At 40.6% G+C, this 27,313-nt stretch overlaps 1 protein-coding gene across 1 annotated transcript in view; it reads right to left on the bottom strand.

Moving 5' to 3' along the window:
* Window positions 1–27,313, bottom strand: part of LOC110501399 (rho GTPase-activating protein 6) — a 59,071-nt gene that overhangs the window by 16,445 nt on the left and 15,313 nt on the right. Inside the window, exons 2-4 of the mRNA XM_021578941.2 lie at window positions 3,803–3,962; window positions 1,571–1,642; window positions 171–439 (exon numbers count right to left, since the gene is read on the bottom strand). Of these exons, the coding sequence (XP_021434616.2) occupies window positions 171–439; window positions 1,571–1,642; window positions 3,803–3,962 (501 nt within the window). The remainder of the gene's footprint in view (window positions 1–170; window positions 440–1,570; window positions 1,643–3,802; window positions 3,963–27,313) is intronic.

Below are 27,313 nucleotides of genomic sequence, written 5' to 3'. Positions count from 1 at the left end.
CATGTAGAATTGCAGAAAATGTACTTTACAAATATACACATTTTTCTGTCCGCCATCAACAGTGGGCATCTAAAATGTTTTGCCAGCGAGGTAGGTGGGCCCCTCAACCAGAATACATTCAGGCTCCGGATGTGGGTTTTTGAGAACAGCCCACACATGTAAAAACCTACCCTCCTGCATGTGCGTGGTGGTGCCTCGGGCGTGTTGGGCAAAGGGGACTCATTGGGCGTTTCGGAGTTGGAACTGAGGGAGGAGTTGCTGCTGGACAGCTCCTTGTCCTTAGTGCTCCTCCAGGAGGTGAGGTGCAAGAGGGAGCACACCAGGTCACTGGCGTCCCGGTGCTCCTCTCGCTGGGTCTGGAGCTCCTGACGCTGCTTCTGGGCACGGTCGTTAGAGATCACCTGCGACAGCGTTATACCGAATGCCTGGGGCATAGACTCTGTGGTGCGGGGGAGGGACAGAAACAGGAAAGTTCATCTTCATCATTAGCTTCAATTCAATCATAAATCCATACACTTGCTTCAAAGTATTTCATTTTATTTAACCCTTACTTTACCAGGTAAGTTGACTGAGAACACATTGTCATTTACAGCAACGACCTGGGGAATAGTTACAGGGGAGAAGAGGGGGGATGAATGAGCCATTTGGAAGGGGAAATCAAAGCAACATCTACCTTATGGGGAGTATGAAGTAAAAATCTACTGTAACTGTACTTGCCAAAAAGCCTGCATGGCTATTAACCATGCCTCCTTTTTGCCTTCTTTAAATTTTCCGTAGGAACTCTAATTGAAAATAAAACCAGACACTATAGATTCTTGGGGAAATGTAGTGTTTAACCTAAACAATATCCCCACTATGTATCCACTATCCTGTCAGGGGACGCATAGTTGGGGATTTTTCTCTTTATACACAGGGAGAGAAAAGAGAGGGAGAGTGGGATAGGGCTGGCCATGCCCGAGGATAGGCTGTGATGACTGAGCCACCTCTCAAGATTGTTTTTTGTTATTTCCTTGACCGCCCAGCCGACAGAGAGAATTCACATTCCTGTGAATGAACATTGTTGCAGGGGGCAGGGCAGCAGTCGGCAGTGCAATTATTGAAGCAGCCCCTTCTACTGTATATTTTCTCTGAGAGCTCGGCAGGTAGAAACAGCTGAGAATGCCTGCTCCAGTGAACTCCAGTGAAATGGATCAAAGAGTCAGTTCTCCACTGTCAACGGCTGGCCGGGCCAGTGTGTGAGAAAACAGAGCCCAGCTGGACAACAACAACCCACTGGGAACAGAAGTCAGTTGAATATCTAGTTTAGATGTACATTTGTGAATTCACATAATGTGCACATTGCATTTACATGAAGTGAATTTAATGTGAAATCAACCAAAAAATGTCACTCTGTCATTGGATTTAGGTTAAGAGTTGGGTGGAAAAGAGAGACAATTATTTGACGTCGATGACGTGGAAACAACGTTGATTCAACCATTTTTTTAGTGGGAAAGGTATAAAGGACTCAGTGACTATCCCACAGCCTTGAACTGAAAGGAGCCATGTTAATCTTCACTGGGTTGGATAGTACCTTTTTCTTTACTCTTCTCTTTGGCCAATGAATCCAACTTCCTCCTGAGTGACTTCTTATGCTTTTGACCATCTAAGAAAAGAAAGAACACAGATGCTATGCAAGACTTCCTAACATTCTACCAGATATGACCATACTTGTTACATGTCACTTCATGACTCAATATTACATTTCCATGTTCTCGTCACAATCTGAAAGAGGCTTCAAAATCTCCTTAAACAGACAACCCAAGCTTAAATAATGTCACATTTAAAATGTGGTATGTGAATCCTAGTTAATAGTCTTCTTTCAATAGCACTATGGAGGTCACATGTGACTTTCCACACAAACATGCCTGCCTTTACAGTCCTGTCTTACCTACCTCAATCCATATGTAGACCGGGTGAATTTAAAGTCTGCTACTTTTCAAATGACATTTAATGTGTTTTTCCAACAGTTAATTTTTCTTGCTAGGGTTGCAAAGCTACTGGTAATTTGCCAAAGTTACCAGCATCTTCAGTAATTCTGGTAATTAACAGAAAATCTATCGTAACTTTGGTAATTTATACTTGAATAACTGTAAAAATATAGTGTTCATTTATTATATCTGTGTCCATATTGTCCATGAGTTGCTAGTAGATAGATCACAGGTTCAAGAGAAAATAGCCAAAATGAAAAAAATAATCTTATCCACTATGGTGTTATTTTAACTCTTCAACTATTGTCTTTTTTTCACAACTGCCATCAGTTTGACACCAAAACATTGACAACAAATACACACTGACACAGTAAAATAGATTTAAGCTTGTAAAAACAAAGGAAATAACATTTATTTCATGCTGAAACTTTTATTAAGCGCCAATGGTTTACATTTTTCATTCTATTTTTTTATTTATTTCATAATCATGTGATAAGGCCACACAGAGGACTATTACAGACACCTGGGATCATCTCAACTACTCAAATGAGCCACTAGATGTATTGTGATATTACATACAGTGTTAGGATCTTAATTTGAGCCAGTTTGCCACAGAAGGAAATTAATCCTGCAGCAACACCTCACGGCACAACGCCTCTCCCCCACGTGACCTACTTGTTGTGTGTATGTACTGACTGATAGATGCACACACACACTACATGTTAATATTTAAAAATCTATGTAATTTGTAAATGATTTTGTCTGTTATGTCTGTTACGTTATGTGTCGGACCCCAGTAAGACTAGCCGTCACCATTGGCGTCAGCTAATGGGGAGCCTAATAAATCAAATCAAATTATAAGTAATGGACATTTTTTGTAGGGTTGCTATATTTTTCTTTAGGGCAAATCAAGTCTGGCATTTTATAGTGGAAAGGACAAACTATAGAAGCCTTTTTAACCCTTGGCCTACAATTTCCGTGCCCCCGTGGAAATCTAATTAACATAATACAAACATCCCCATAAAAATCTGTCTGTTTAAACTAGAGATATCTGGTTCTTTGCATGGGCTATGTCTCAATCCACCACATCCTCTGACATCGCCCTTCCACCTCTGCGGTGAAAGGTGGCAGAGCCAGAGCGGAGTTTGTCAGACCATGAGACATCTTGAAAATCGGTCTTCTCACAAAAACATCTGTAGCGTCCAAATGGTTTGGCCTACACACTAATATGACCCCTCTGTGGAAAGCTGAGACGCTCACGAACACCAGTTTAAACGTTGAATACACTACAGCTTTGCATTTCCTGCTCAGTGACAAAAGAGCGATCAAATTGAGATTGTATATCTTTAAAAGTCCTTGAAAGATACCAAAATTGGGTAGATTACTGGTAAACTTTGAACGTTTCCAGTAATCTACCCTCCCTTTGCAACCCTATCTGTGAGAGGGCCTGGCTGACAAGAAACAGACCAAAAGGTTGAACACATACAACCTCACACCACGGCAAAAATATATACTTCTAGCTACATACAGTACTTTCAAATTACTTTCTTCTATACAAAAAGTAATTGAATACACCAAATAAATTAGGTAAAACATGGTTTTACAAATTGCTGTCTTATACCAACACTAAACATGCAGGATTAACTAGAAATGATACATTACATTCTGTTTTGGTGTTAGTGTCTGTTGAGTAATGTTTAGACATGTTGTAACAAGAACTTCTCGCCAAGGGCCTGGGAACAAATAGCTTTGCTCACTGTATGGGAGTCTGAAGGGAGGAATCAGGAGAGAGTGGCTGACTGGTAGATGACTCCCAGGCCTGAGTAGTAGAGTACCTTTGGGGATGGTGATTTGGCAACCCAGGTCGTAGTCCTGGAGCAGCCTGCTGAAGGCCACTTCCTGCAGGCGGACTCTCTCCAACTCTGAGAGGCTCTGGAGGGGCACCGGCTTCAGGCGCACGCTCAGCCCTGACATGCTGTTCCATGTGAAGTCATCCTGTTGTGAGGAGACAAGACACATGTCAGAGAGGGAACGAGAGAGAGAGACACGCACACGCACACCCCAGAGATATCTGTCACTGTGGATGTTATTTTTTTAGTCATGCCCTTTGAAAAAAGTAAAGCACTCGTACACCAACAGACACTTCTGCCTCACCTGACAGCTGAATGCCTCAGGCACAACAATCATCTGACACTTCCCATTACTAAAGATGAGATCCTCCAAAGTGTCAACAAGACAGTTGGATTTAGGCTAGTATATGTCAAGTGAATGGAAGGGGGTGGTGGATGGAGGAGTGTCCAAACCTAGCTCTGTTTCTGTTGTACTACATTCTGTATACGTAACATACAAACTCTTCTTTCATTCTACTCTGGAAGCGTAAGTATAAACAAGAGCTTGTGTTCATATGAATAATCTACTCTCCCGGATGATGGCATCGTCGGCTAGATAAGCCACTGACCTATAATTAATCAATAAGGCCCAAGGAGGTGTGGTATATGGCTAATATACCACGGCTAAGGGCTGTTCTTAAGCGCAATGCGGAGTGCCTGGACACAGCCCTCAGCCGTGGGAAAATTGGCCATAAATCACAAAACCCTGAGGTGCCTTATTGCTATTATAAACTAGTTACCAATGTAATTAGAGCAGTACAAATACATTTTTTGTCATACCCCATGGTATACAGTCTGATACCATGGCTGTCAGCCAATCAGCATTCAGGGCTCGAACCACCCCGTTCATAATAAAGGTAAGCACGTCATCGGGTCTAATGGTTGTCGAGCGCCAACTGCGCATGTGCAGGCTGTCAAATCAGAGGCCCTCCTTTGATATAAAGTTCTTGTTTACAAAAAAGGAAAACGTGTCAGTGTATCACTTTCACGAGGTTGGAGTAATAACATGTTCAACAATACTGAACAAAAATATAAAACGCAACATGCAAACTGTTGGCCCCATGTTTCATGAGTTTAAAGACAATGTCCCAGAAATGTTCCATATGCACAAAAAGCTTATTTCTCTCCAATGTTAAGCACAAATTAGTTTATATCACTGTTAGTGAGCATTTCTCCTTTGCCATGTTAATCCTTCCACCTGAAAGGTGTGGCATATCAAGAAGCTGATTAAACAGCAAGATCATTACATTGTGCTGGGAACAATAAAAGGCCACTCTAAAATGTGCAGTTTTGTCACACAGACAGATGTCTCAAGTTTTGAGGGAGCGTGCAATTGGCATGCTGACTGCAGGAATGTCCACCAGAGCTGTTTCCAGAGCTTTGAATGTTCATTTCTCTGCCATAAGCCGCTTCCAACGTTGTTTTAGAGAATTTGGCAGTACGTCCAACCGGCCTCAAAACTGCAGACCACGTGTAACCAAGTCAGCCCAGGACCTCCCATCCGACTTCTTCACCTGGTCTGAGACCAGCCACCCGGAAAGCTGAAGAAACTGTGGGTTTGCACAACCAAAGAATTTCTGCACACACTGTCAGAAACCGTCTCAGGGAAGCTCATCTGCGTGCACATCGTCCTCACCAGGGTCTTGATCTGACTGCAGGTTGGCATCATAGCCGACTTCAGTGGGCAAATGCTCACCTTCGATGGCCACTGGCAAGCTGGAGAAGTGTTCTCTTCACAGATTAATCCCAGTTTCAACTATACAGGGCAGATGGTAGACCGCGTGTTTGGCGTTGTGTGGGTGAGCGGTTTGCTGATGTTAATGTCCTGCTCCACATATTGGCGGTGAACAAAATTGCATTTTATCGATGGCAATTTGAATGCACAGTGATACTGTAACGACATACTAAGGTTCATTGTCGTGCCATTCATCCACTGTCATCACCTCATGTTACAGCATGATAATGCAAGGCCCCGTGTCGCAAGGATCTGAACGCAATTCCTTGAATCTGAAAATGTCCCAGTTCTTCCATGGCCTGCATACTCTCCAGACATGTCACCCACTGAGCATGTTTGGGATGCTCTGGGTCCACGTGTATGACAGCCTGTTCCAGTTCCTGCCAATATCCAGCAACTTAGCAAAGCCATTTAAGAGGAGTGGAGCAACATTCCACAGGCCACAATCAACAGCCTGATCAACTCAGTAAAATCATGGACATTGTTTCATGTTTCATTTATATTTTTGTTCAGTGTACTTAAGACATTGGCTCGAATATATGTTGTGCTTTCAGGTTTCGATGAATTTAACAACTAAGTAAGAATTTGACACTTATCTCATTGACTTCTCAAACCCCAAACCCTGGCCTAGTCTGTTTTGTCTGTTTCACAAGTGTTCCCAGAAGTCTTGCGATGTTGCTCCTCTGGGTTTAGAAACTCTGTGCCCACACAGTCAGTTGAGTTCGGTGAGGAAGAGATGTGACAGGTGAAGAGTGAAAACATCTTTGGATGTGATGTAGAGAGAATTATGTGATGGAGAGAAATGTCTTCACAAAGCTATAAAATCTAAATCAAATCATATTATATTTGTCACATGCGCCAAATACAACTGGTGTATACCATGAAATGCTTGCTTACGAGCTTTTCCCAAAGATGCAGAATTAAAAAATAATAATAAAAATGCAATAGTAACACAAGAGAAATAAAATAAAATACACAAGAATGGAGCGACAGTATACTGTATACAAGGAGTACTGGAACCTAATGCTCACATGTGGAATTGCATTTTCAGATGTGAAAAACATTCACATGTGAAAATCAAATTTACAGTTTTACATATGAAAATCCTTGTTACATGTAGTTTCATGTTATCACAAGTTGGAATTTTGCATCGCCATGTTGTTACATTTATTCTGTAATGTAGTCAAATGTTTTCACGTGTAGTTTCATGTTCTCACATGTTGCTTCTACATGTTGACATGTTATCACATTAACTCCACATGTGAAATTCATGTGGATTTTCCATAAGGGCTACCTCAGCGAGCTCATTGCAAAGGTTCCTCCCTTCGTAATGTGTTGGATCATTGAGTAATTTTCCCCAGTCCTAACCTATAACAGTCAGACAGGGGACTGATACTGTGTACTTCCTTCCCTCATCAACAAACAAAATACTGTCTCTGTTGCGATTCTCTCCATGTTCTGTCCACTGGAGCCAAGATCTCTGCTGTAGCCAGATAATGTGTTTAATCTCCCTGCCCTGCATGCCAACCAATAAAGGCCAAACACACACACACACGGCTGATGCCCTCCACAGCTGGGAGGCATTAACACCCAGTAATACATCACAGCACTTTATCACACACCTGCACAATGTGGGATTGATCACAGTGTAAATGGGACGGTAAATCTGACCAAACAATCCGATTAACCAACATTAGTTTCCTGTGTGGATAGACATGAAAAATACTGTGCAGATAGTCAACAGTTTTGCTGAAACTGGACGAGAGGTAGGAAAAGAAAGGCACATTTTTAACTATTCTATTATTTGTCCAAATCAAAGTCAAAAATAGGTCTACAAAGCTGCCTAATACTGCTTATAAGTTCCTACTAATTGATGTCTCTATTGAATTGATTGTGATAATGGTTGAGGTATGAGCAGGTATGACCTTCAACTACCCAAGACCCCCCCACAATACCCCCCCTCCCTCCAAGAAAAATATTATAATTCCATTCCCCAACCCCAAGAACCCCGTCCTCCCCAATGCACCAACAACCATCAAAATGAACAAAAGAGGAAAAAGAGAAAACAACAATGCAAAAAACAAGACCTGAAGGACAACAGAAATCATAACAGAAAGGCCAACTGAATATGTTTGAGCGCATGTATGGCACTATTTACATGTGTGTATGTGTGTGTGTCCGTGTATGTGCATTTGAATGAGAGTGTGTGTATATGCATGTGTACAAAGCCTATGAGGCATCAGCCTCAGGCAAACAAGAATTAGCTGTAACAACACTGGTGTCATTCAAATGTACTTTTTGTTATGCTTTATTTTTACTTAATTTGTTTTTCTTTTATCTTTGACCATCATTCTATCCTCTGCCCAGCAACTCCACTCCCACTCGTCTCCAATTCCACATCCCAACCCACAGCCCATCCCACCTATCTCTGCTGGCCACCCTCTTCGGATTTCTACACACCGTATATCTTTCAACTATGCCGTGATGTTTAACATAGATTCAAAATGTATCGAATTGAATAGAATACACAGATTGCGAGTTGAAGATAAATAATTTTACTAAGAGTATTAGTAATTGACTGACCCAGTCTCTCCAGATCTCCCAACAATACTATTTCTAGGGTAAAATTCAGATCAATGTTATGCATTTTCAGCCATTCCTGAGCCCGAGACCAGAAATTGGCTACCTGAGGGCAACACCAAAAAAAATGGTCTGTTGATTCTGTATCCTCACAACAAAACCTGCAGAGCTGTGATTCAACATTTTGTTGGTGGCAAGAATAACTTTTGCGGAAAAGCACAAAGTCTTGAATCTTGTGTCATTTTATATATCAATTCATACACCCTGTGCCATGGAATCGGAACATCAAAAATCTCTTCCCAACTTTTTTGCAATCTGTATGGCACAGCTGTCAACATCCTGGTCCTCAAATGAAACTGGTATACTTTCCTATTTATGCTATTTTTATTTCTCTGACAGTTTTGATCCTTTATATTGGGCGGACAGACCAGTTCCCTACCTCCTCCTGCTGCCACCCGCCTCGTCCATTTTTGGGGAAATGCTGTAGTCAATTGATTGTAGTCTTGGATTGAGCAGACCTTCCCTTACAATTCTGATAACTCCAAGAAAGACATACAGTACGTCTACCATTTCAATTTACAAAATCATTTAAAAACAAAATACCCTTTTCAAACATATTTTTCATAAATACAGGTCTTATCAACCAGCACATTTGAGGTCAGCCATACTATTTGTTGAATAGTAATCTACTTGAGAACCATTTAGGGTTCAAGTAAACCTTTTGGATAAATGAAGCTTTTAGAGAGAGGTTTAGTGCTTTTATGTTTAATCATCTCAACTCACCCATTATATAGATAGGCACGCTTTATCTGGTCTGGTTTAGCATCCCAGATAAATCAAAATAAGTGTGTAAACTGAGATATGGCTAAGGTGTTAATCAGGGCAATTTTTCCATAAATAGACAGGTCCATGGTCTCCAGCATCTTGTCTATTTTCTATTGAAATTCATTGTGGAGAGCTCATTGATATCTTATGTGATATGAATACCAAGTATGTCTACTTCGCAGTCAGCCAATGTTATAGGTAAACTGCAGGGTAAATGTAAAAGTTGTATTTTTTAAAGATCCAATACGTAATGTTATACACTTATCATAATTAGGTTTTAGTCCAGAGTCCAGAAAAGCTATCTAGATCTTCAATGAGACATTGCATGGATATAGCTTGCGGATTTAATATAAAACTTGAGTCATCGGCATACATGGACACCGAAAATGCAGAAGGTTGGTTATCCCCTCTCTGCTGGATTCCAATAGAAATGACACATCACTTTGCAAACCAGTATATTTTGACAGGTTCGGTGTATAACCCAACATGCTGGGTTGCTCAGATTACCCAAGCGTGCGTTCATTTAACCATCAGTTGGGTTTCCATTCACTTTTATGATGGGTTGACCAAGCAGCTGGGTCTTCGTTAATGTAATCCATAGGTTATTTTCAAGAGGCATGGCTCATTATCATGTTAAGTATGTACACTGCAATGTTACATTTGGCTTGAATATTGCACCCAACATACAAAAATATGAATATGATTATTTACATAATGCAACTAAGGGTTAATGTCCCACTGGGGATATCACACTGGGATTTGCAGAGGTGTTTGCATAGGACTCATACACTTCTTTAAGCATAATTAAAGCTACAAAAGTGTCATTTGTCAAGCTTAATATGTGACAACAATTCAGCGGAACAGAATAACTGGAATTACATTTACTCTCATAGGTGACCAAAAATGACTTCCTGAAAGCCACGCCCCTACCAAGACACGCCTCCAGTCTGATGGGTCATAACTCAATGACTGTATTTACACAGGCAGCCAATTCTGATATTTTTATTTTGGTCTTTTGACCATTCACCTCAGATCTTTTCATCAAATCTTCTTCTTCTTCCTCATGTGGTTTTGCAGCAGACTAGACGCTTCGTTGTGTATTGGTACCCTTCACAGTTTGGAAAGTGCATTCACATTTGTTCACAAAAAAGAAAAGAAATTGCACCGCCATCTAACCCTATAACCCCAGCACTCCCCACCACCCTTTCCCACTACTTTGGCCCCAACAGGTTCTAAACCAGGCCGTCAACCTGGGAGGGTGGAACCCCTTCTCTCAAAACCCCCTGTAGTTTTTCTGCACTAAAATCTCCCCAAAACATATCTGCTGCTACGACCAGTTCAGTCTTCTGGGATTTCCTTTCCATCTGTGCGGTACAATTAATGATCATAGTAATAAAAGGCCAAGAAGCCAACCTTACTAAAGCACAAAACATTTGGGTCACTTTGCACTGGCCTACTACTCACAGGGATCCTCCTCATCCTCTACTTTCTTCACTGCCTCAGCATGACACTTTCTGCACTTCCCCCACCCTTGACACTTCAATCTGTCTCACTCGGATAGGACATTTCTGATCCCCAGCAACATGGCTACTCCCACAATTGAAACACACCACTTTTCCCCCCTCGAAGCTACACACCCTCCGGCCCACCTCAGAATCTCCCTTCTACATACTGCTGCAACTTGACCATAAACTTGGCACTTATTGGGGTTGGAAAACCAACCCTCTCACGGTAGGAGTGAAACTGGATGAATGCAACAAGCATGTCTCTGTCACTAACAAATTCAGTTTTTGGTGATAACTCTACAATTCACTTGAAAGGCAAGGCACTCTAGGAAATATGAAAATAAACCTTTACACTAAGCATTGTTAATTCAACACTGTTCAGTGTCTATACGGGTCCACACTTTGTGTTAATTTAAAACTGGGGAATTTGCTGTGTATAAAACTGAGGGAACATGCAGATATGTGTACACATTTATCATACACTGTAATTGTGTATAATACAAAGTCGTATCTTATTCAGAATAGTTTAAATGACAGCTTGCATCTGCTCAATCTGTTCAGACATTCCTACAGAGTGAGAACTGTACATGGGAGGGGAGGCTTTCAAACTAATTTCTCCCCTATCAGATCTCTGTACATGCTAGGTTCCCACAGTCCTTCTCAAACACAGAGGAGCACGGTCCTCATGTTGAAAACTATACAGACATGGTGGACTGGACTTTGACATAACCCCAGCACTCATAAACCATCTCTTGTAGAAATGTTTAGTGTAAAAAAAAGTATTTTAAATGAAGTGTTTCCTATGACCATGTGCGTGTGTTGACTTGCTGCAAAAGAAAGCTACCCGGATATTATCGGTGAGTGCAGAGATATGAGGGCATGCGGTGGAGGAGATCTTAATGGGCTATACTCAGCCTTGTCTCATGTTAGTAAGTTGTTGGTCTATTGATATCCCTCTAGTGGTGTGGGTGCTGTGCTTGGCAAAGTGGGTGGGGTTATATCCTGCCCGGTTGGCCCTGTCCGGGGGTATCGTCGGACGGGGCCACAGTATCCCCTGGCCCACGCTTGTCTCAGCCTCCAGTATCTATGCTGCAATAGTCTATCTGCCGGGGGGCTGGTTTAATTCTCCTGTCTTATCTGGTGTCCTGTGTGAATTTAAGTATGCTCCCTCTAATTCTCTCTCTCCCTCTCTCCCTTCCCGGAGGACCTGAGCCCTAGGATCATGCCTCAGGACTACTTGGCCTGATGACTCCTGGCTATCCCCAGTCCACCTGGTCGTTTCAACTGTTCTGCCTGCGGCTAGGGAATCCTGATTGTGTTCACCGGACGTGCTACCTTGTCCCGGACCTGCTGTTTCCGACTCTCTCTCTTTACCGCACCTGCTGTCTCAACCAAGCCAACTGTCATTTACTCCTGACATACTGACCTGTTGCACCCTCTACAACCAGTGTAATTATTATTTGACTCTGCTGGTCATCTATGAACATTTGAACATTTTTAAGAACAATCTGGCCTTAAATGACCATGTACTCTTATAATCTCTACCCGGCACAGCCCGAAGAGGACTGGCCTGATTCCTCTCTAGGTTTCTTCCTAGGTTCCTGCCTTTAGGTTCCTGAGTTTTTTTGTGAGATCTGCGATGTAAAAATGGCTTTATAAATACATTTGATTAAATTGATTGATGCAGAATCATGATCAGTATATTCAGTAAAACAGATAATATCATTTTCAGCAATGTATTATAACAAGTTACATGTCTAATATCATTTCAAGCATTATGATGTTAGGAAAACACACCACAGTGGGGAAAAAAAGAGCATTCTATGAAATGGATCATCCTGAAAAGTTTGGCTTGAAAAACATCATATGAAAATGTCACTCTTAGTGTGCATTCATTCTTGCACACTAAAAGGAGCACCTGGTCTTTGAATGAATGTTGCTGTCACACTAACCCGAGGTCAAAATCTCATCTTAAACATGGTATGTGAAAATATTAGGCAACTCTGTGTGGTGTTTAAAAAAAATCAAATTACAGGTGAGAGGTGCTACCCTGCTGCCAAAGCACTAATCAGAGGATGGCAGAACATTACCCAAGGTGACACATATGAGACACATAGCCATACACCTCCACATGTGGGAGCAAGGAAACTTAGTTTTGTTACTAACCGCTTTGATAGTTAATCATTTCAATTCAATTAGAGGAAATAGTACTTTATTGTAAACTGTAATACTGTAGCCTATATGAAAGAGTTCACAAAATGCGCATGTCTTTCAGTGGTTACCTCCCAATGCAATTTTAAAAATGATTTAAAAAATTGTTAACGAGATGCTTACTCTTTTCACTTACAGTTTTGACCGTTCAACTCTAAAAGTCTAAAAGATCCCAGAAATGTTCCATATGCACAAAAACCTTATTTCTCACAAATTTTGTCCACAATTTTGTTTATACCCACGTTAGTGAGCATTTCTCTTTTGCCAAGATAATTCATCCACTTGACAGGTCTGGCTTATCAAGACGCCAAGAACCTTGTGCTGGGACAATAAAAGGCCACTAAAATGTGCAGTTTTGTCACACAACACAATGCCACAAGTCTCAAGTTTTGAGGGAGTGTGCAATTGGCATGCTGACAGAAGGAATGTTCACCAGTGCTGTTGCCAGAGAAGTTCATGTTAATTTATCTACCATAAGCTGCTTCCAACATCATTTTAGAGATTTTGGCAGTACGTACAACCGTCCTGCAGACCACGTGTAACCACGTCAGCCTAGGACCTTCACATCAGGTTTCTTCACTTGCAGGAACGTCTGAGACCAGCCACCTGATGAAACTGTGGGTTTCCACACCCAAATCATTTCTGCACAAACTTTCAGAAACCATCTCAGGAAAGCTCATTTGTGCGATCGTAGCCCTCACCAGGGTCTTGACCTGACTGCAGTTCGGTGTCGTAATTAAATTCACTGGGCAAATGCTCAACTTTGATGACCACTGGTATTGCTGGAGGAGTGTGCCCTTCACGGATAGATGGCAGACAGCGTGTATGGCATCGTGTGGCAAGTTGTTTCCTGATGTCAACATTGTGAACAGAGTGCCCCATGTTGGTGGTGGGGCTATGGTATGGGCAGGCATAAGCTACGACAATGAACACAACTGCATTTTATCAATGGCAATTTGAATACGCAGAGATACCGTGATGTAATCCTGAGGCCCATTGTCGTGCCATTCATCCACCGCCATCACCTCATGTTTCAGAATGATGATGCACGGCCCCATGTCGCAAGTATCTGTACACAATTCCTGGAAGCTGAAAATGTCCCAGTTCTTCCATGGCCTGTATAGTCACTAGACATTTCACCCATTTAGAATGTTTGGGATGCTCTGGATCGACCTGTACGATAACATGTTTCAGTTTCCGCCAATATCCAGCAACATCGCACAGCCATTGAAGAGTAGTGGGACAACATTCCACAGCCTACAATCAACAGCCTGATGAACTCTATGCGAAGGAGATGTGTCGCGCTGCATGAGGCAAATGGTGGTCACACCAGATACTGACAGTTTTTTTGATCTAGGCCCCTACTTTTTTTTTTTTTTTACGGTATCTGTGACCAACAGATGCATATCTGTATTCCCAGTCATGTGAAATCCATAGATTAACTCAGTAAATTCTTTGAAATTGTTATATGTTGCGTTTACATTTTTGTTCGAGTATAGATTGGGGCACATGTGCGTCAATAGACTTTATAACCTAAAATAGTATGAATTTGCATTCAATAAATATAACTTTATTGTATACTGTAATACTGTAGCCTAAATGAGAGCGTTTACACAAGGCACATGTCATTCAGTGGTTCCTTACCAATGTGAAGATTGTTTTTTTAAGAGAAAACATAAGATATCATTCAGTGGAATACAATGAGCAAGGTAAACACAAAATAGTGAGATTGAGCACCCAGAATACATCCATCAACCATATTTGAACTAGATCCGATAGGTGATGAATATTCCTCTCTGTTCAAGAAGTCTTAAATGGAGCATTTTACGAGTTGTGTTCTCCACAAAAACTTCAAACTGGGACTAGACTAATTTTAGGAACAAATACCTAAAACAAACGCTGGTGCACATTTTCCAAAACCTCTACAAGCACAGCATTACCTAAAAAAGTGGAAGAGAGCCAGTCATCTCTCCGATCTGAACCATTCAGGATTCTGCATGCTGATCAATATTCATGACTGCATGCCGAGGTGAGTTTGGGGTTGTTGATTATTCATTGACTTTCTCTATGTCTGGGAAGCTCACAACCTGCACACACAGCAACCATTTATTGTATCTAGAATGAGGGGAAAGACACCCATAATTGGTTATTCCTAGTTTGGAAATAGATTACAAATGACCAATAGTAATGGCAGTTTCAGTTGCACCTATCTTAACTACATTGACATTTATTTTGGGAAAAAAAAATTACTTGTTCTGTAGACATTGTCAACAAAAACAATGACTACTATTATTGCACTTCACAACAAATGTTTTTTGAATAATGATGTTGGCTACAAGGTCTTGTTTTCAGAAGTTGATTCTTGGACATTTTATCATCATTTATCATTACTTCCTGCTTTTAAGCACAATATCATATATTATATACAGTACATATTACCTCAATTACCTCAACTAACCTGTACCCCTGCACATTGACTCAGTACCAGCCTGTACCCCTGCACATTGACTCAGTATCGACCTGTACCCCTGCACATTGACTCAGTACCGGCCTGTACCCCTGCACATTGACTCAGTACCGGCCTGTACCCCTGCACATTGACTCAGTACCGGCCTGTACCCCTGCACAAATTATTTCTGAACTCTTATTTTTCTTAAAACTGCATTATTGGTCAAGGGCTTGTAAGTAAGCATTTCAAAGTTGTATTTGGCGCATGTGACAAATACAATTTGATTTTGTTTAAATTGTACAGTATTATACTGTGTGTCATACACAGTACTTGCTTTGAAATCGTATTTATATTGCAGTAAGTGTACTGTAATATGAAATACATTTTACTTGTCGCCGAGCTGCCTGTAAGCCACTGTCAAATTCATACTAACCCCTTCACAGTGTGGCTCTTGCCTACCTGTTCATTCCTGAGCAGTAATGGATTTGATGAGATTTCACTTTAAAGCTACACTGTAAAACGGGCATGTAGCCAACCATTAAAGGGTGGACCCCCAATAAAACAAACTATGGATTGATGGGATCCCATGCCATTTTATTTGGGATGATTTCAAGGACATAACACTGAAGTAATGGCATTCCACGTGAGCAGCACTACTTTCTAACATGATTTGCACATTTCAGTTATTCTCAACAACTTATGAAACCACCATTTTCTACACAAAATCAGAAAGTTTTCAATGTCTTGGCTGAACATAGCCAACACTAGGTGTAGCGAATTCAACAAATAGGCTACTACAGCGCTGATGCTGCTTAGACGATAAGGGCCGCGCAATACTCACAAGGTAGGAGATGTGCCTGTCGAAGGGTAGGAGGTCCCCCATGATCAGAATATGTAGAGCAGCCCGCAACACAGAGCAAAGTTTGTCGAGTTAAATTTCAGAAGAGTTTGCTTCCTTTGCCCTTAGTTTTACTTGTAGAACCATTTTTGTTTAACTCTCAATTGCGTGTCTCCTGTGGTGAAGCTGAGGTCCTTGAATAATGATGATTATGGGGGCAGCTAGAGGTGCTCTGTCTCTCTCTCTTTATTTCTCTCTCTCTCTCTCTCTCTCTCTCTCTCTCTCTCTGGCTCTGAAAGTTGAACAACTCAGTGGTTAATGAGGCAGTAATAAACACTGTCAAAATTCCCAGTAAAGAGTCATACATTTATGTTTAAACGCATCTGAAGCATGCCATCCTTCACCATACATATTTTCTGATCGAAATGTATCAACTTGTCCCACTGTGATAAAATATATTCATACTAGAGACCATACCTCAACATCATTCAATCAATTATTTAAATTCCACTATCAACGTGTTGTCAGTGAAATCTACTCATGTAAATAATTGTCAATGCAGATATTTGGTAAGAGGAGGTTTTGATGGCAGGAATGTGGCTGTCCTGCAAGAAAACATGCTGTTGCAGTGTGAGCACAACTGTGTCCCAGACCAGATGTGAGGCCCATGCAGATAAATGTACACACCAGATGTGATGTAGTACCCTACAGTAGCCTCTATAGGTAGCCTAATTAAATGATGTGCTATGCAAAAGAACCCGCTATGACCCTGCTAAACATGTATTACACATTGCAATATGCTGTAGTCGTATTATCCTGGTTCTCATGCTTAAAAATGTATTCAATCTAAATGAGATCCAGTCAACATCTTACAAAGGGTAAACAAAGGTCTCTATTGCCTGAGAATGTGGAGTAACTATCCCTTATGGAGAAGATGAATGGACATGTTTGTTATTACTTTGCCATGCTGACATCTTCAGCAGTTTTTACTAAAACAAAAATGGCCAAAATGTATCATCGTTGTGTTTTTCACATTTTTGACGGTATGACGGTATTTGACGGTGTTGTTGTTTTTTAATAATAAAAGTTTGCTTTATGACATTTGCTTTATGAGTAGTGCGTGACACATACACACTAAGTGATATCAATGGGTCTCTCTCTATTCTGATTGTTTTATACTGTTCAATTAAACTTCAACCAAAAATAATTTTCCACATTTTCATAACTTCATGCACTTCCTGCAGTCATTTGAGATCATTTCCACACTGCCACGTAGGGCTGCATGATATGGGCAACAAAATCTAGGCCTTATTTTTAACCAAATATTTGCTTTTGCTATTTGACTTGAGATTTAGATCAAAACACTTGGATGAACTGTTGGAATCAAAAATGATGATTATTCTAATTCTATAGTTAGAAGATAATAGTGGGCACTTTGAATAAAGTGCTGTTTGACATGGCAACAAATAAAAATTCCAGGGAGGAGTTATGATGTCGGAACCAAAGTGTTTATCAGTGTTTCCACGGGGACCCTATAATCTTTGGCTACATTAAATGTTCTCTTAGCTACTTCATGTAGCTAACATATTCATATTTGCATATTCCTCTTTGATTTAGAAGATACTGTTGCACAAACAACATAGTGATTTAGACTTAGACCATCACTGCTATCAGGCTGTATAGCTAGCAAAATTAGCTTTGACTCAGTACATTTATTAGATAGCTAGTTAACCAGCTAACTAGCGATTAACATTAATAAGGAAATTATCTCAAAAGAGAAAGATGTCCTCATGTGTACTACCTATAACCCCCCAATAGAATCCCCCTATTTTAACGATGACAGCTTCTTCATCCTAGAGGGAGAGATCAACCATTTCCAGGCTCAGGGACATGTACTGGTCTGTGGCGACTTAAATTCCAGAACTGGAAAAGAACCCGACACCCTCAGCAAACAGAGGTGACAGCATTCCCTCCCCCATATGCCCCCCTAGACACAACTATGAAAACATAACCAACAAAAAGGGGTCACAATGGTAGGCTTCAAGGGGACTCCTATGGTAGGTACACATATAGCTCATCTCTTGGCAGTAGTACTGTAGACTACTTTATCACTGACCTCAACCCAGCGTCTCTTAGAGCGTTCACAGTCAGTCCACTGACTCCGCTATCAGATCACAGCAAAATCACACTCTACTTGAACAGAGCTATGCTCAATCAAAGGAAATTAATAATATTAATAAATGCTATAGATGGAAGGAAACTAGTGTGGAAATCTACCAAAAGGCAACAACAAATTCATTTCCCTTCTCGACAATGTCCATGACAAAATGTTTCACTGTAATAGTGAAGGTGTAAACTTGGCATTAGAAAACCTAAACACTATATTTGACCTCTCAGCTTCCCTTTCTAATCTAAAAATGTCAAGCAGACAACCTATGAAAATGAACAACAAAGACAAATGGTTTGATGAAGAATGCAAAAACCTAAGAATTACATTTAGAAACCTATCCAACCAAAAACAGAGAGACCCAGAAAACCTGCGCCTATGCCTTCACTATGGTGAATCACTATGGTGAATCCCTATGGTGAAAAAAAGGAACAGCACATCAGAAATCAGCTCAATGTAATTGAAGAATCCATAGAATCTAACCACTTCTGGGAAAATTGCCCTGACAGTAAATCTCAGTAAGACAAAAATAATGGTGTTCTAAAAAAGGTCCAGTTGCCAGGAACACAAGTATAAATTCCATCTAGACATCGTTGCCCTAGAGCACACAAAAAACTATACATACCTCGGCATAAACATCAGCACCACAGGTAACTTCCTCAAAGCTGTGAATGATCTAACAGACAAGGCAAGAAGGGCCTTCTATGCAATCAAAAGGAACATATCAATCAGGATCTGGCAAAAAATACTTGAATCAGTTATAGAACCCATTGCTCTTTATGGTTGTCAGGTCTGGGGTCCACTCACCAATGAAGAATTCACAAAATGGGACAAACACCATATTGAGACTGCATGCAGAATTATTCAAAAATATCCTCGGTATACAACATAAAACACAAAATAATGCATGCAGAGCAGAATTAGGCAGATACCTTCTAATTATCAAAATCCAGAAAACAGCCATTGAATTCTACAACCACCTAAAAGGAAGCGATTCCCAAACCTTCCATAACAAAGCCATCACATACAGAGAAATTCACCTGGAGAAGAGATCCTATGCAAGCTGGTCATGGGACTTTGTTCAAAAACACAAACAGACCCCACAGAGCCCCAGGACAGCAGCACAATTAGACCCAACCAAATCACGAGAAAACAAAAAGATACTTACTTGACACATTGAAAATAATTTACAACAAAACAGAGCAAACTAGAATGCTATTTGGCCCTAAACAAAGAGTACATAGTGGTAGAATACCTGACCACTGTGACTGACACAAATTAAGTAAATCTTTGACTATTTACAGACTCAGTGAGCATAGCCTTGCTACTGAGAAAGGCCGCCCAGCCCTAAAAACAACAAACTCATTCTTGGGATTAAGCTCTAGTTTTATGTCATGAGGACACAATACTTCTCCAAGGTAGATAAAACATTTTAGTGTTTTCCATTGCATATTAGCTTGTTTTACTCTGTTGTATTTGCCATTGTTTTTCTATAACATTATTAGAATTTCATCAAGTGAATTTCTTTATTATACAATGTCTTATGCCATTAGAATTAACCCATTATCAAGCCCAAATAACATTTGGCTCAGGGGTTCAAAATTACTTTTTTATCTATGATCTGACTAGGAAGATAGTTGTTTAAATCAAACAAATGTAGGGCCTCCCGAGTGGCACAGCGGTATAAGGCACTACACCACTGTGCTTGAGGTATTACAGCCGGCCGTGACTGGGAGACCCATGAGGCGGTGCACAATTGGCCCATCATCGTACGGGTTAGGGGAGGGCTTGGCTGGCTGGGATTTCCTTGTCCCATTGTGCTCTAGCAACTCCTTGTGGTTGGCAGGGCATCTGCAAGCTGACTTCGGTTGCCAGCTCCTCCGACACATTGGTGCAGCTAGCTTCTGGGTTATGCGAGCATTGTGTCAAATAGCAGTGCGCCTTGGCAGGGTCGTGTTTCGGAGGATGCATGGCTCTCGACTTTCACCTCTCCTGAATCCATAGGGGAGTTGCAGCAATGGGACAAGACTTTAACTACCAATTGGTTATCATGAAAAACAGGGGGCAAAAGCACAACAACAAAAAAGCTTACAAATTTGGAAAACTATCTAACTGCATTTTAGGTAGGCCTATTTACATGGACTTTTAAATCAGTCATGGGATATATTTCCTATGCAACTCAGTAGCTTTAGTTGAGTTGCATATGAATGATATCATATGTTATATTGTTTAGAAAAGCTAAGCTAACAGCTGCTAAATTCTTTATGATGACAGCCATGTTTATTTACGTTTGACAAGCGAAAACTCCCCACTCCCAGAATGCTACAAGATGCAAATAAACAAAGTCCAAGTCAAAGATGGCTGTAACCATTTCCTGAAAAAGATTAACTTAGTTTGGCCACTTTTCAGCATATTAGAAATCTTCGATGTACTTGTTACAGTGTATACAAGAACCGGAGAACATGACTTGACAAGTTGTTTACTGTTTTTGACCAATCGCAAAGCAAGTCAAATGTTATCACCTCACAGATCATCACCCCAAACACAATCCCACTGCCTAGCCTAACCAAAGCGCAAAACCTAAACAGGTGTGGAACGATTTTAGGGGGGTTTGTGCGGGGGTTCATTTCATTTGTGGTGGGTTTTCAAGTCCATGGGGGTTAGAAATGGGAGAAGGTATCATGGGGGGATATGATGCAGGAATTATTACTATAATGGGGGATTTATCAATAAATGGGGGGGCAAAAACAGGAGAAGTTTATAAGCTAAATAAAAATAAACCACCTGGAAAGAGTCTGAGCTGGCAACCCTGAGGTACCATAGTTACAATCTGATGGCGTGTTCAAGACAACTGGGAACTCTGACTTCAGTGCGTTCAAGACAACTAGGAAATTTTTGCTCCAACTGGGAATTCGGAATTCTACCTCGAGAACTTGAGAACCTTCTAGAGCTCCGACTTTCCGACATTCAATGACGTCATGATTTTATCACATACTTTTCAGAGTTCCCAGTTGTCGTGAGAGCAACATAAGTCAGTCGCTTGAACTGTCCCTTTTTATAACATCTTTGGCCTGACAAACGCTTACATGACAACCAGAATGCATTGTATGATGTCAACAAACATGGCGCCACACTTAGCTGGCAAATAGCTGAGCATTAGTTAATCATAATCAGTACAACCTTCAAAATAAGTCGTTTACACACATCATATGTGTCCATTACAATCTATGCAAGAATCGGAATGCATGATTTGTCACCACATACTTGAAAACATGTGAATAAACAGTAAACACATTATTCTCCATACATACATACATACATACATACATACATACATACATACATACATACATACATACATACATACATACAGTACATACAGTATGCTACAGTATAAATGACAACAGGATATACAGAAAACAAGGCACTCACTTTGAAGGGAACGCACACATGTCCAAAGTTATTATTTGTAAGGAAAACAACAATGTAGGCAATGTGAGCGTAAGCCAGAAAATGTGCCAGGGGGAAAAGTTTGTGCAAGGCCTGTTTTGGCTTGAGATGCGCAATGTCATCATACCTGATCTGGCGAAACACTGGGGAAGTGCTTGGGCTCTCCTTGAAGAGACAAGTTTGTCCGGCTCAGTAAAGCTTCAAACATAAATGTCTGCAACAGTGAAATGTGCTACTTCTTACGTGGATTAATGAGGAGGCGGAACACACCTCAATTCAAACTGTTGTTAGAAAATAAAACTTGTTAGAAAATCACTTGAAATTGACAAGTTGAAACATAGCCTATAGATAATTAGCAGACAGTGTGCCTTGGTTTGAGGGCAGCCCAGGTTACCTGTCCTGTTGCGTAACTATCACAGTTTTGAAAAGTGAGTGCATTCTGACATCACGCACATAAAAATAAAACTCATGCTTGGGCGACCATTAGAGATATTTGGAACTCAAGTGGGAAAAGGTTAAGATCACTACTAATGGAATGTCAGCACAAGAGGTGATTTCAATTATTTTAGAATATTTCCTGATAATGTTAAATAAAAAATGTGGGTTACTGAGCCAACGATGAAAGGCGCTGCACACTTAAGCAAAACAGGATCCAATTGGTCTGCCCCTGGGGATTTCTTGTCTATTGCAAGCAAAGCATGCAGGACTTATTTTTCTGTAAATAGTCTAAAAGAAAAGCTTTGATTATAATTTCTCTGATCATTCAGCAAGTTTCCCCTATCAGCATCTAGACCAGTATCATTGTGAAGTTCATTCAAAGAGAATCCCCGCTGAAATAAAATGGTGATTAAATGCATCATCAATTTTTTTCCATAATGAGGCCAGTGTCTGAATTAATTTGTTGTGTCAGAGGAGGAAGTAGAACCCTTCAGGGATTTGACAGTTTTCCATAATTTAGCCGGGTTCTCATTACAATCCGAAAGAGTGGTTACATGATAATCAGATGTAAGATTTCTGATTTGTCTTACACAATGATTCCTCAGTTGCTTAAAAGCTTGCAGGTCTGAGCCCAAGCCTGTGTTCCTGCCCTTGACCCAAGCATCATCTCTTTAATGAATGACTTCTGATCATTCCAGAGTGTACCAGGCATTCAATCTATATTTAACCCCTCATTTTTTGAAAGGAGCATGATTATCCACAATAGTATTGAAGACCGCTAAAAAAAAAGGCTCAAAGCTTTATCTGTCACGCCTGCGCCCGCTCTCCCTCTCTGGCAGTCAAGAAGGCAAGGCTTCCCTTCACTACGCACACCTGTCACCATCATTACGAGCGGGTGCACAATATTGGACTCACCTGGACTCCATTAACTTATCGATGACCCCTTCTATAAGTGTCTACTCCCCTGTTTGTTTCCTGTGTCAGCATTAATGTCATTATGTGTTCATGGCCAGACGCTGCCAGTTGCTATTAAATGTATACTCCCTGTGCCTGCTTCTCGTCTCTACCAGTGTCAATCCTTACAAAATCAGGTTCAGAAATAGGTGAAATACAATCAAGGTCACTAAAATAAAGATAATGTAAAAAAAAGCCTGTTCACTGAAGTTTTTAAAGTTCTCTTAGTGATGACACAAGGTTTAGATTTTTGTATTCTCACATCTCTAACACAAACAACTGGGCAATGGTCACTAATGTCTTGGGCGAAGACACCAGTAGAAATATATTGTTGTGGTGTATTCGTTAAAATAAGATCAATTAGAATTGACTTTGAAAGACTTTTAGGGTTGAGCTGTGTAGTCTTAGTCACCAGCTGGGTTAGGTTTAGATCATTAGATGTATTTTAGATTGTCTGAAGCCTGTATTTCCAAATCATAATTTAGGTCACCCAGGATAATAACTTCTGATTGAGAAAAAGACAACAAACGAGTTAACCCCTCAAGTGCACAAAGGTTAGCTGAGGGAGGATGGTAGACCCCTATAGTAGTTATGGATACATTTATGCCCAGACAAAGGCTTAAATATAGTAGCTTATAAAAATTGGCAGGGGAAATTTATTTCAGTTAAGAGACAAAGAAAACATTTTTGTTAAATAAAAATGGCCGCTCTATATTATGACAAGCAATATTAATTGGAAAACTCTTTAATTGAAGATGTCATTAATTCTTAATGAAATGAGACAAATGCTCTACGAATGAAAACACAAAATGTATAGATTTGTTTTGGCAGATCATCTGTGTTACTGTAACGTGTGGTCAAGGTCTCCCTCTAGTGGACTGTAATACTGACTGTGCAGACGGCAATACAGGGAAAGGAATCTATGCAATGAATATAAATGTCTTCTACGCATTTGATTAACGAAATGAAATACAACTTCCAGACGTGTTTTGATGTGACTAATTAATCTAACACAAAGGCTAGATTCATATATTTCTTTATAAGAGATGAAAACAACTCCTATAACTTATTTCAGAATTTTGTATTGCAAAGGGTCAGGTGAGTTCAGGACATGAGACGGCGATAGAAAGCTAGTGACCACCAGATATCAGCACTGAGCTACACCTTGATATTCAACTGCGCTTTGCCATCATTGATGGGGGGAAGAGAGCGTCTCCTGAAGTAATCCATAACAGCCGTCTTCACAGAAAACAGCAATATACACGGACGGAGACACACAGTCTGATGTACAGTCATTCATGTGGGGTCCACAATAATCTGTATTTTTTTTTTAAATGGCATTGATTACATCTACATACAACCTTTTCACAGTTTCTCATAGGGTGCTACAAGTTTCATACTGTACCTGTCTGGGGCAATTCAATTACAAAGCAACATGATATCCTAAAATCAACCTAAATGAACACAAAAGAATCCATAACTAATGCTGGGGATGTGGGTAAACAGAGAATGTGCACAGCCACATGAAACAGTCATTAATTTAAGGCTCCGACGCCCAAAGCCATCAAATCAAATTATATTTGTAAACAGAGCTAAATCAGCTCTAGTTTACAAAGGGTAGTCCCTCAGAAACAACAAAGGGTCACAACTTCCTCTCTATATCTTATTATCTATGTTCATTTGAGCTTCGCTGCCTCGTGTGTCTCTAATCTAATCTCCTTCTCTATTGAGAGATCATCTAGTTTATCTTTAGACCTGGAGTGAATAAGAGTGAGGTGATTATTACATTTAATGAGACCTCAGACCAGACACAGCCAGCCCAAGCTAATACATTGTGATGAGCTACTGAGCGCAACACTCATCTGAAGCAACAACAGCAGGATCCCCATTGAGGATTCACTCCCTGATTGTGACTGATGAGTGTTCCTTCTCCTCCGTCACGTTTGCATCTCCTCAAGAAGCTGCCGCCGTGCGGTCTATATTTAGAAAAGGTTTTCTCGCCAAATAACAACATCAATGTTCTGTAGCGAGCTGTCTCACTCAGCCCATTTACACTGAACTGTAGGACCTTCATTTGATCACCTTGTTGCAGGGGAACTACGGGACATTTAAAACTTGTAGTGTATTTGAGGTTTAGAAAGGCTTCTGAAGTTTGTCATTTCCACTTACTAATGTAAGATTTGATTTTCCCTTACGGAAAATGAATCAACCCCTACAAAAAAAAAATGTCAATTCATTTTAATACACATAATACTTCACATTTCCTGTTGCTGCAGGGAATATTTTTCCTGCTGTAGCAACCCAAATTAAGGTCCTACATCTGCTGGTACAAATCCTTTCCATACTGTATTCTCTCTCTAAGAAAGGCAGTAATGAGGCCAGTAATAATGTGAGGAGAAGTGAGAATGTCTTGTTGAGTAAGTTAACATCCAAATAATTAAAGAGTAATCATGTGCCAAATCACTGTGCTTGGATAGTATTGGCAATTCTGTGCTTTTTGAAGAGATTGTAATGCCATAGCAACCTGGTCCACACGGTAATTGCTACCACATAGAGCTAACTGGGAGATGAGACTATTGCAATAGTGATCCTAAAATGTATACATTTGTGGATAGTATAACGATCATGGGCTTAATCATCTAAGCATGTAAGATTTTTGCAATGTATTGGGACATTAAATGCATTTTAATTCAATTGTTACTTCATTTGAGTGTACCACCATGCAAAATTACATAGGTATCTCCCTCTTTGGATTCCATGGGGTTCATCAATGATTGAACCAGCTTGTTGATTATTTGCATTCTACACTCTGGGCTCTATTTTCGGGTTGCGTTAAGCAAGAGCAATTGTCAAATGCATTCTCGTTTGCAATTCTGACCTGTTAAAGCCAGAGCTCTTCTATTTTCTAGCCCTAATGCCAGGATTGGTAATTTACCTGCCTTACATAAGCTTGCTTGCGCTGAGGTGGGAAGGGTGGTAATATCTGAGGTGTGTCCTAAAACAATGTGAGCCGAAGTGCCAATTTCAGTCAGCGCTGGAGGGGATATTTAAGACCAGCCAAAAGCTGGTCTTGGTGTTAGTTTTTTCTTATCGCTTTGGTACTATTTTCACAAGTATGTGGTGAATTTTCAAAACTCTTAGTAAAAAACTCCAAACTGGTAACACAGCCAGTCTTACATTCTAAACCTTTCATTGTGCATTCATTTTGTTTGTAGACATATGTTTTACTGCAATTTGGATGAGAACCTATGGCCAAATACTCAAGACAGGCATGATGCAAACTAGTGCCTGCTAAACATTGTTTCTTTCAAACCCTGATTTGTCCATCGGACTGTCAGATGGTGAAGCATGAGTCATCATTCCAGACTACGTGTTTCCACTGCTCCAGAGTCCAACAGCGGCGAGCTTTACACCACTCCAGCTGACACTTGGCATTGCGCATGGTGATATTAGGCTTGTGTAGAGCTGATCGGTTATGGAAACCTATTTCATGAAGCTCCTGATAACAGCACTTACAGTTGACCGGGGCAGCTCTAGCAGGGCAGAAATTTGGCAAACAGACTTGTTGGAGAGGTGGGATCCTATGGCGGTGCCACGTTAAAAGTCACTGAGCTCTTCAGTAAGGCCATTCTACAGCAAATGTTTGTCTATGGAGATTGCATGGCTGTGTGCTCGATTTTATACACCTGTCAGCAACGGGTGTGGCTGATATCGACAAATCCACTCATTTGAAGGGGTGTCCACATTTTTTTGTGTTTACAGTGACTTCGGAAAGTATTCAGACCCTTTGACTTTTTCCACATTTTGTTACGGTACAGCCTCATTCTAAAACGGATAAAATAAATATAAATCTGCAGCAATCTACACACAATACCACAAAATTACGAAGCAAAAAAAGGTTTTTTAGAAATGTTTGCAAATTTATAAACATAAAAAACAGAAATACCTTTAATACCCTTTGCTATGAGACTCGGAATCGAGCTCAAGTGCATCCTGTTTCCATTGATCATCCTTGAAGGCACTGAAGGTCCCCAAGAACACAGTGGCCTCCATTGTTAAATGGAAGAAGTTTGGAACCACCAAGACTCTTCCCAGAGCTGGCCGTCCAGCCAAACTGAGCAATGGGCGCAGAGAGTTCCTCTGTAGAGATGGTAGAACGTTCCAGAAGGACAACCATCTCTGCAGCACTCCATCAATCAGGCCTTTATGGTAGAGTGGCCAGACATAAGTCACTCCTCAGTAAAAGGCACGTGACATCCTGCTTAGAGTTTGCCAAAAGACACCTAAAGACTCCCAGACCATGTG

The sequence above is a fragment of the Oncorhynchus mykiss genome, chromosome 22 (assembly GCF_013265735.2).
Source record: "Oncorhynchus mykiss isolate Arlee chromosome 22, USDA_OmykA_1.1, whole genome shotgun sequence".
Taxonomy (NCBI): Eukaryota; Metazoa; Chordata; class Actinopteri; order Salmoniformes; family Salmonidae; genus Oncorhynchus; species Oncorhynchus mykiss.
The sequence above is the reverse complement of the archived record's forward strand: the minus strand, read 5'-3'. Positions and strand labels throughout refer to the sequence as shown.